Source organism: Salvelinus fontinalis, chromosome 37 (assembly GCF_029448725.1).
Source record: "Salvelinus fontinalis isolate EN_2023a chromosome 37, ASM2944872v1, whole genome shotgun sequence".
Lineage (NCBI taxonomy): Eukaryota > Metazoa > Chordata > Actinopteri > Salmoniformes > Salmonidae > Salvelinus > Salvelinus fontinalis.
The window spans coordinates 23,459,480-23,470,649 of NC_074701.1; the positions used below are offsets into that span (position 1 = coordinate 23,459,480).

General features: G+C 42.7%; 1 protein-coding gene across 2 annotated transcripts; it reads right to left on the bottom strand.

The window, feature by feature from the left end:
- Window positions 1-763: 763 nt before the first annotated feature.
- Window positions 764-10,807, bottom strand: LOC129836389 (BRISC complex subunit Abraxas 2-like). 2 transcript variants are annotated; one of them, XM_055902485.1, is made up of 9 exons: window positions 10,696-10,807; window positions 9,749-9,839; window positions 8,090-8,126; window positions 7,666-7,732; window positions 7,332-7,522; window positions 4,538-4,657; window positions 4,356-4,440; window positions 3,751-3,868; window positions 764-3,510 (listed from the first exon to the last, which is right to left on the bottom strand). In XM_055902485.1, exons 1-9 carry the CDS (start codon window positions 10,765-10,767, stop codon window positions 2,954-2,956), a joined length of 1,338 nt encoding a protein of 445 aa, XP_055758460.1. In that variant the 5' UTR covers window positions 10,768-10,807; the 3' UTR covers window positions 764-2,953. The 2 variants fall into 2 exon arrangements, with proteins under 2 accessions (XP_055758460.1, XP_055758458.1); XM_055902483.1 differs by having other exon boundaries at window positions 4,538-4,660; window positions 10,696-10,806.
- Window positions 10,808-11,170: the final 363 nt, after the last annotated feature.

The window sequence follows — 11,170 nt, forward strand, 5'->3', positions numbered from 1 at the left end:
ATAATAAACATATCAGCTGCTCTTTTTTTAATCAGATTCTCAATCCCACCTGAAGTCTTGCCCCACCATCTCATTGAATTTAAAATTAAAAGGCCAATAAAAATGTTCAAGAGCTGCTCAATGACTTCCCGGTTTATCTGCACATGGGTTCTACCCTTGGACTTGCCCAGGCAGCGGGGCTGGCTGCTCCTCTCTTGTTTCTTCAGGCAAGGGAAGTCTTTGGTTCGGTTGAAGTGCTTGTCTGTGATGATGCGTTTGAGACCCAAGAAGTCCTGGATGCAGCCCAGCTACCCCGCCGGGTCCGTGATCAGCCGCTCGCAAAGTGGATCTGCGGGGAGGCAAAAGTACTGCAGGCAGTTCTCTAGGTGGGAAAATGTACATCCCTATGCAGATAGCATTCCATGAGCTGTCTACCATACCCTGGCTTCGGTTCTGGAAGGCCAACTCCTCGAAGGTGGGGATGTCCGGCTTCATGGACAGAGTGTGTGTGTAGTCTGAGATAGCTCTGGTGACTGGGTTAGGCACCATCCCAATCAGCTTGGTGTTGGGGGACATACTGGTGATGCATCTGGGAATATCTATAAAAAATAAATAAAAAAATAAATAAAAAAACAGTACTGGCACCCAAAACGAGTACCGGCACGCATTTCAGTCCAAGCCAAGTGAGAGATGTGAATTGCTAACAGTTGGTCTTTCTGGACAACCCTCGGCTCTGGTCTCAAAAGTGGGCAGAAAGCGAGAACAAATGACTCTGCAAACCAAATAAGCATGTCTCTTTTATTATTACAACCCACTTAAGAACCAAGTGACCAAAAGAGCTTGGCCTATTCCTGTCCCACCGATCATACAGACATGAGTGATGTGATGAGACTTTGTCCTTCAGGGAGAAGTTGCAGGCTCTCAGGGGCCATTTCCAGCTAGGGGCCAAACCATGTTATTAAGAGTACTTTCACCCTTCTCTCCTGCCAGCCACTTCCATCCTGACTGAGATTCTCATAAATAAGTGCTGTTTGAATGCTACAACCTCCTATATACTGTACAGTGTACATTCATTATTGATTACTCTTTCTTAACTCCCATTGTTTATTCCAGTGCTCAAGTGGAAACCACTCCTTTCTCGAATTTGTCATTATAATCTTTTGTGGGACTTTGTTGTTCAGTAATTATTATGTTCTAAGACAAATTAGAGTACCAGTTCACCAAGCTATGAGTTGACATTATACAGTATGGCTGAGTGATGAAGGAAAGCTAGTTGACCAAGGCAGAAAGAGCGACACACAATAAATACAACGTGGGCTGTACATGGGAAAAGCTATATACACAAGGCTTGGATAACACTGCAGGGTGAAGGATACTCTGACCACAATTGGAACAACCTTTCTTCTTTCCAGTCGCTTGAATTGTGTGTGTAGTAACAAGTCGTTGTAACTGCCAAAATGGAAGGCACTGGACTCTGAATTGAGGTCATTTTTGTCACATTATCAAGGTCCATACACATTTATCCCAATCAGCTTTGAGAGTGTGAGGTCTATTGGTGTTGACAAGACAGTCAGAAGATGTCTTGTTCCAAGGCTGTAACATATAGCTAGCTATACACTACAGGGGGGAAACCGTTCCCTCAGAATTACCTTGGGGGAAGCCATTCTAGTCAGTTTCAGCACTCGGCAGAAATGGAGACGACCAGCAGTGCAAGGACATGAGATGAAAGAAGCAGACAGGTTTATGTAAATGCACAGTTATCTTGTTTAGTGGTAGCTCTGATGCAGCAGCGAGGTCTGGTTAGTAAAGCTAGAGTACGTTGTGTTTTCTCCCTGTCAACCCCATACAATCCACAAAAGCTGAGCTAGCTCAGCTCAGGTGATCAAAGCGTACTACTCAAGTGGCACAACTGAACAGCATTGGTGAAGCACAATAACAAAATCATCTAAATGTGTTATGTGCAGCAAAGCGCATACAGTTTCAGTGTTATTTAAGAAAAATTAGACATTGAGTGACATTAATTAGGGATACTGCGAGAATCTGTTTTTTATAATCACCCATAGTCAGATGAACTCGTAGATACCATTTTTCGTATGCAAGTGTACCTGTAGACTTCTAGTCATTGCGCTAACTTTAGTTAGCGTTGGCTCGTGAAACTAACTTCCTTCATACTGCATGCAGAGTTGGTATCCACGAGTTCTTCTGACTCTGGGTCATAGCTGTTATTTTGTTCTAAAAATAATATAAACACAAATTATAGTAGCGGTGAAGTAAAACTGAATCTAGACTCTTTGTCATCTAAATAGGCAACCGCATGATTCATAAAATCCATTGATTGTTAAAGGAAATTAAATCCTAATAAAGATAGCTCAAAGTAGAGTATCAGACCTGTGCAGACTAACAAAATTATAGCTTACGCATACATATATATTACTTCTTTGTAATAAGCAAAAAAAAAGAAAAAGGAAAGATTTTAAAAAAAAACTCACCTGTCTCACTAAAAATAAAAGTTTGAAGGCCACAGAACATTTTCCCTTTGCTTGTCTTAAATAAATTGTTAAAAGGCAAACATAGTGCAAGAGGTAATGGTACAATTGGATGCTCAAAGTTGATGATGCAGATGTGATGCAGCATGATCCAGGACGAGCTGAGTGGGTCTATCCATACGGAGAGGTCGGACAAACCGGTTTGCGTTTATTCCGTTATAGCGTAATCAGTCCCCAAATCAAACGCATCCACTGGAGGCAGCCAGGCTCCAACTGATTAGCTTTACCACGCTAGACAGAAAAGTATAGCCCATGAAGCTGACATTACCCCCCAGAATGGTAATCAAACTAAAAGCGAACAGAAATACACATGCCATTTATTTTCCGGGCTGGCACTTCCTCTGTAATACAGAAGACTACTCTCTTTGATTGGTTGGGATGCCATCCTCTCCCAGCGTGTCAGTTAATTGTGTTCCCATGGCTGGCTTCTACGAAGTCTGTGAGCCACGGACTGAGGCATCGCCGTCTGGACTGAGGGCGGCTGGGCGGCCCTGCGCCAACACACTGGCAGTGACCGGGGGCAACTGTGCCACCTCGCTCACAAGGTTCTCATACTCACTGCTGTCCTCATCATCATCATCATCATCATCCTCCTCATCATCCTCTTGCCCTGCAGCCTGTCTGTCCAGGGAGTCAGAGCTGGATCCGTCTCCGTTCCCCAGGTAGGGCGTACTGGGGCTAGGAGCAGGGCTGGGGCCCGCACTGAGATTCAGACCCAGAGGACTGGGAGAAGGGTGGCCTGGAGAGCCCACAGCCTGGGGACGGGGTACCAGCGCAGCACTGGTAGGGGAGGACAAGGAGTGGAGGAGCGAGTCATCCTGCAAGGAGAGGAGGTCTGCGTAAGAAGGGGGGTTTGCAGAGGGACCTGCCCGCTCGGGGGTAGATGGGGTGTGGAAGACCACCCTGGACAGGAGGGAGGTCTCTGGGGGCTCAGAGTTCTCCTCAGGAGTAGGACGTTGCTCAGGGTTCTGTGCCTCCTGGAGTCCTAAAGTACAGGAATAGGCAACCAGGCTAAGATTAAAAGGGGATTCAATGCAAAACTAAAAACATTCTGGTTTGTTTTTGCTTCCCCACATCTTAAAGAAAGAAATTGTATTTGCTTAATACCACGTAAAACACCTCCCCAGATATGGTTACAGGGAATGGATAGTTGATTCAAGAATAAATTTCATGAGAGAATGAGATGGTCAGAGCAGTCAAATTCAAACCCAATTAAGTAACATACTTCTCTCCGCCTCCGCGGATTTTTGTTTCCTGAGAGCAATTTGCAGTTTGAGTTTGTTCACCTCCTCCTGGAATTTCTCTTTCACGCGTTCACTCTGCTCAACCTCTCCACATACAGCCTGAAAAAGCAATCAAGAAAAAGCTATCAAGAATCATATCACTATTTATCTAAAAAAAATATAAAAACGCAACAGACAATTTCAAAGATTTTACTGAGTTACAGTTCATATAAGGAAATAAATACATTAGGCCCTAATCTATGGATTTCACATGACTGGGCAGGGGTGCAGCCAAAGGTGGGCCTGTGAGGACATAGGCCCACCCACTTGGCAGCCAGGCCAACCTACTGGAGAACCAGCACCCAGCCAATCAGAATTAATTTTTCCCCCACAGAAGGGCTTTATTACAGACAGAAATAGTTCTCCGCATGTAATACATTTTAGAATAACGCTGTAACGTAAGAAAATGTGGAAAAAGTCAAGGGGTCTGAATACTTTCCGAATGCACTGTAGCCATGGTGTCAACCAAAACACCACATTGCTGTTTATCCAAGTATAAATGTGACCTGAAGGGTATGAATAGGACATTTGCAGGGAGTCAACTCACTTGCACTCTATCTTGTAGTGCACCGTAGACTTGAAAAATTGTTCTGATATCCTTCATCACACCGTCTTTATCAAAGAATTCAGCCCTGCAAAACATACGGTACATCTTATTTCAATCAACACATGATTTTCAATACAAAAAAATAAACTACTTGACAGGGCCTACATGTGGGAGACACTCACCCGTGCTCTTTGATGACCTTGGCATAGTTGAGTGAGGTGTTGGGGACAGAGGAGACTTTGTATTCCTGCTGGCTGGTGGTGCCCAGGTTGGGGATGCGGAGGGTCACCCTTTGGTTGTACCTGCTGGATGGAACCAGAGTTAGCCTGATAATACACTACAGGCAGTCTAGCCCAAAAGACCCTTAAAGCTCAGACACACCGGTTGGATTGTCAAAAGTTAGCTTGCCGACAGTACTTAGCACCTCTGAACAGAGTGTCGGCAGTCAATATCTTTTGTGTTCACACAGCAAAGACCTTGGAAGTCTTTAGCCACTCAGCCTTGTTAAAATACTCCAAACCAGAAGGTGGAAGTAGCGTTGTTTGGCAATGCATATCCGTGCATATTGCTTATGTTCTAAATTCCTATTAGCAATCTGCGCTAATGTTGCTATTTTCTAGAAAGCCCTTGTTGATACTAGCCAGACGGCCACTGCTAAATAACAAAGAAACAAATGTAATTCAATCTCCATTATCCTGTACCGCCAGTGCCAGACCATAGCTAAATGTTTGGGGTAGCTGCCTCCCGATATGGAGACCAGAGTATGGGCTAGTGGGTGTGTTGAAAAGAAATTGGTGGGCGTGTGGAAAGAAGTGGGTGTGTTGAAAGGAAACTGGTGGGCGTGTGGAAAGGAGTGGTTGTGTTGAAAGGAAAGGGGTGGGCGTGTGGAAAGGAGAGGGCGTGTTGAAAGGAAAGTGGTGGGCGTGTAGAAAGGAGTGGGTGTGTGGAAAGGAAAGTAGTGGGCGTGTGGAAAGGAAAGTAGTGGGCGTGTGGAAAGGAGTGGGTGTGTGGAAAGGAAAGGAGTGGGTGTGTGGAAAGGAAAGGAGTGGGTGTGTGGAAAGGAAAGGAGTGGGCGTGTGGAAAGGAAAGGAGTGGGCGTGTGGAAAGGAAAGGAGTGGGCGTGTGGAAAGGAAAGGAGGGGGCGTGTGGAAAGGAAAGGAGTGGGCGTGTTGAAAGGAGTGGGCGTGTTGAAAGGAGTGGGCGTGTTGAAAGGAGTGGGCGTGTTGAAAGGAGTGGGCGTGTTGAAAGGAGTGGGCGTGTTGAAAGGAGTGGGCGTGTTGAAAGGAGTGGGCGTGTTGAAAGGAGTGGGCGTGTTGAAAGGAGTGGGCGTGTTGAAAGGAGTGGGCGTGTTGAAAGGAGTGGGCGTGTTGAAAAGAGTGGGCGTGTTGAAAAGAGTGGGCGTGTTGAAAGGGCTGTTGAAAGGTTAGACAGTTTTGATTGAGCAGTGTTTTTTTTTTAAGTCTTCCCAGCCTGGTGCAGGTCTACAATTTTGTTTCTGGTGTCCTTTGACAGCTCTTTGGTCTTGGCCATAGTAGAGTTTGGAGTGTGACTGTTTGAGGTTGTGGACAGGTGTCTTTTATACTGATAACAAGTTCAAACAGGTGCCATTAATACAGGTAATGAGTGGAGGACAGAGGAGCTTCTTAAAGAAGTCCCTGTCTGTGAGAGCCAGAAATCTTGCTTGTTTGTAGGTGACCAAATACTTATTATCCACCATAATTTGCAAATAAATTCATAAAAAATCCTACAATGTGATTTTCTGGATTTTCTTTTCTCATTTTGTCTGTCATAGTTAAAGTGTACCTATGATGAAAATTACAGGCCTCATCTTTTTAAGTGGGAGAACTTGCACAATTGGTGACTGACTAAATACTTTTTTGCCCCACTGTATATATTTATATAAATAAAATCTATCTATCTATCTGCATAATCTGCACAATGTAGTAAAATGCTTCACCCATTGATGGCTTTAACTTGTATGTTGTATGTTTTCTACTGTGTCATTGGCTTGTTTATTGTTTACTCCATGTGTAACTCTGTGTTGTTGTCTGTGTCACACTGCTTTGCTTTATCTTGGCCAGGTCGCAGTTGCAAATGAGAACTTGTTCTCAACTAGCCTACCTGGTTAAATAAAGGTGAAATAGAAAATAAAAATGTAGGGCAGCAACATTTTACTACATTGATTTGATTGATACTCAGATCCAATGGATCTTGTTGAGAGTTCAGAAGCTGTAAAAATCTGCTGATGTAGGGTGCCACCCACACACACACAATCCCTCCAGGCCTCGACCAACCCACTCTGAGCCCTCAAGCCACGGACAGAGAAGCATTTAAGTACCCCAGTTTGAGTCCAACACACAAGCCTTTAATCCCTACTGACAGACCTCCCGCTGGGCAGTCCATCTGACCCTACATATAGAATGGCCAGACCCTAAATAGTTGTTTAATCCATGTGTGATTTATCTGAACGGTCATTCTATAATTGATATGCCTACGCACCCGAGGTGCTTCCACAACTAGCAACCATTAAGGCTCAAAGGAGAGGCCACTAGTGTTCTCCTCCTCTGTGGATTCTGTGCCACTGACAACAGCTGTGTCCTTCTGTTGCCTCAGTAGGAGGTGAAAATTAAGGGCCACTTTCAAATTACCGTTTCAGATATTAGTTTCCCCTTGTGAGGACAGTGAGTCAGTTCAAAAAACTAAATTATTATTCATTCCAAGCTGGCACCACTTGCAGGCAACAGAGCTGCACTTGATGGACCCGAGCTCTGATTCGCCTCCCACACACACTGACCTGGCTGCAAAGGGTGAGCAACAGCGTGGGAATGAACACAGAGGAGGGAGGCTCAACAGCCAACTTCATGACCAGTGTTGGTCTGTATGTGTGGATTGTTCAGCATCGCCAATATATGCACCAGCCTGTTTGTGCATGCTGTTTGATACAGCGTGCATATAGCTGTGCGTGGGTAGTCCTACCTGCGGTTGGGTCTGAACAGCACATACTCCAGTGCGTGTGTAGAGTTATTAGCTGTGGAGATGAAGCTGAAGAGGAGGAAGACTAGGTCGGGCACGCCCAGGAGCTGGGTCAGCTGCTTGTGGATGATCTGTTCCCTGAACGACATCTGCTGCTGCGTGTTCCTCCTGAACCTGTACCAGCCGATGACATTCTACACAGGGGGGTCAAGTACAAGAGGGTCATTAAGAAGATGCACAGACAGTGTTTAAGCTACATGTACAGACTGATCGCTAGATACTACTGTTCAATAATGCTACTAATGCGCATACAAATAGGCCTATAATAAATACTCACTTTCTGTCTGTCTTTAAGAATTCTGTTAAGATTCTCATCATTGACTTTTCCAGCATAATCATAAAAGCTGGTGGGGGGGATAAAAAAAATAATCAATTTCCGCACAGTAGGTCTGCATTACTCAAGACTTATGGTGGGGTGGGGCCACCTGCTGTTCACTGACAATTACATCACTACTTTGTTGAATGAAAGTACTGTACGGTATTTGGCCTACAACATGCATGATCAAGACAAAGCTTGATCTCAGATTGGATAATACATATGAAATATATCACTAGTCTTGGCTAATTATATTTGAGCCCATAACTTTAGTTTGCACATAAACCAAGCAGTCATTTGAAAAACAGTTTTATAAAAAATAATGTCACAAAATGTCTTTAAGGACAACAAATTCCATAGAATTTCAAATAACATAAAATCTTACCTAAATAGCTGTGCACAAGGTTCATGATTATGGACTTCTGTTTTTAAAAAGAACACAGCAAATGCATGGTTATTAAACATATATATAATGTTAGTCTATGGCATCCTACCGCTTTAAAAGGTGTCATCTGCAGTTTGAAGAATAAAGTGGCCACACCGCCAACGATTTGGTAAACAGCGGAGTGGGGCTGGAGAAATGTAACCACTCTCAAACTCATGGAGAGAGCGATGGATACATGGACTGGCCATCCATGATATGAACATTATATTTTAACCATGTTTTGAGGTTATACAGGGTTTGTTGTTAACAATGTAAATGTAAACAAAGGAGTGAACAAGCTCATATTTCGGGTTCTGACGGGGTACGACAGTTGAACTAAGGTTATGAGCATGAATCAATCATGAATTTAAACGTCTGAAAATGGATGTAGCAACAGCAGATTGTCCCTTTTTTTAAATTTTATTGTTGAGACAACTACAATTCTAAGACTTTAGCCTACTGTCTATTGTTTACAAATTCCATTTCCCAGAGACTAGCTACATAATATATTGAACAGCTGCTGTGAAGGATCCACTTTAAACTGGACAGTCCAGTTTGACAGAATTCCACAGTAGCACAGAGCATATTCAGTCAAGACAAGCCTGGAAACAAATAGGTCGGTTTCTTTGAGTTCAGTCCCCACATGTCAAAGAGTTAGGCTATGCGAAGCCTAGCTCTCGAAAACCCTTCTTCTTCGTATGTTTTCAGCAGTTACATTTTCCCATATCTGGCTCCATGTGAACTACAATACCAACACTGTTTTAACGTTTAGAAAAGTAAGTTTTCGAAAAACATTCTGATTTGCCCCTTATCTTTCATGTTTGCGAGGAAGAATCTTTCAAATAAAAAAATATACACATACTGTAGCAGTTTTGCACAGATCCACACGCTCTGTGTGCCTCCGTTGATGAACTACACTTCCTTCCCAGTTAGCTTACACAGGATTTCAGAGCACGCTAGATAACTAATTAGCACAGGTGGCAGCCTACATCATCAGTCTGTCTTCCGTAAACAAGCGATGTAACATGGAGATTTGGCCATGTCGGAACACTAGCCAAACCCTATAAAAAGGTGTGTAGTAAGTTAAAGCTGCACTATGCAGAAATCGCTCCACCATTTCCTGGTTGCTAAAATTCCAATAGTTTGCCTAATTTCAGTTAATGTGACAAAACAAGCAAGTATAGTGTAGAGAATCATTGTACCATCTAAACCGCTGTGAAATATATTTTCCATAACCAAAACTTTTGTATTTTCAGCTGTTTGAAATAAAAGATGCAAAAATTAAACTTAAGAATGGAAAGTATAGAAAGTGCAGATCTACCACTTAGACTTACCACTTACATTTAGACTTGCATTCAACAAGAATGACAGATTTATAACTAATTTCTTTGTAAATTTAGTCAGCTCACCCGAAAAGTTAAATATTTCAGCTTTAACATTTTGTTTTTTGAAAATGATTTCTTGCTGATACGAATGATATGTTCCTTATGTTTCCAAAAACATAGTGTAAATTGTTGAGCAAGCGCTGGGGCTCTTAACACAACCCCCCGGTCAGAATATACTATTGTCAATAGGCGCTAAAGCAGTTCACTTCTATGAATGGGGAATCCAAGGTCTTACCTACTACTTGGAGGAGTTCAGCGCTGCTGATCTGTGTATCACTGATGCTGACAGTTTCCTCTTGCCTTACTTCTCCTAAAAGGAAGCCCTCCTGTAGGAGCAAAAAGTTGTTTCTAATGACAAAACGTGGCAGAAAGGCAACAATTAATACTACAATTATACAACAAATACTGTTTGAGGCCTGACACTTATCAAGCTCTGGCTACAGACAATCAAATCAGTCATGTGTCAAATGTCAGGTGAAACAGCAGCATCGACTCTCAACTCTGTTTGCTAACAGGTGTCAATCTATCAAATGGTAAACAAAAACTGTTGTGGCTTGAATGCACGCTGATTGACTTGATTATTGTTTTTAAGCTTATCAGAATTCACATCCTAGTTGTTCAACAAACTTGCTGGCTAGCTCGCGAGATATGTGGTGACAGTGCTAGAAAATACTTCACAATACTTTACTTTTCAGAAAAATAAATCTAACACTTAGCAAGATATGTTGTACATTAGCTAGCTAACGTTAGCTAACATAGAGCAGAAAAAAAACAAATCTCAGCTCTACCTTTCTGATGACATAACCAATGCAACTGTGCCATCTGTGACAACGTTAGCCAACTAGCTAATATGTAATGTAATGTGCATAATGTGATGCAATTGCACATTTTTGTATTATTGTTAGCCAACTAACTAGCTAGCTACATATAACTACATCAGTGTTGTAAGTCGACACCACTGAAAGTCCACCCTAAGTATTACAGACTAGGTAGCAAATGTCTTGCTGTAGTGATGGCACGTAGCTAGCTAACTACTAGCGAACGTTAGCTAACAACAGGAAGATGATACTAGGAAACCCACTGAGTTTATGCCCGAGAATAAAGTCCAAATATACACCCAAGTTGCAATTAAACAAATATATGCACTCTCTCCTAATTCATTAAAATGTCCCCGGTACTTACATGATCAGAGTTTCTGTTAGCGCTGTGATAACACACAGAACTAAAAGTATAGCCCGAAATGGAAGCCGCCATGATGGAAACATCCCCATCTATCCCACCACCCACTGCGTTTGCACGCACGCTCCTCTCGGCGTAAACATCCTGAGGACACTTCTCTTTGGGAGAATGATTTGGTGTGTATTATTATACCGATCGCGCAGATAGCTTACTTTACTCGGACTAACTATTAATCTAATTTAAAACATACATAATATGTGCACATGAAAGTTGATGAATACGTTGTCATCGTGAATGCGTTTGTTACTTTGATAGTTGTTTTAGTTTATATAGTAGTATTTTTAACTGGGATGATGCGTACCAGATGGAATTGCAGATATTTAAAGACAGTAGAGACGTGAGATAAGGTAAAGTCATTATGTGTATAAATTGGTCTGTGCAGCCCTATCAACTGGATCGGGTGTTTTCAGAAGGGTTG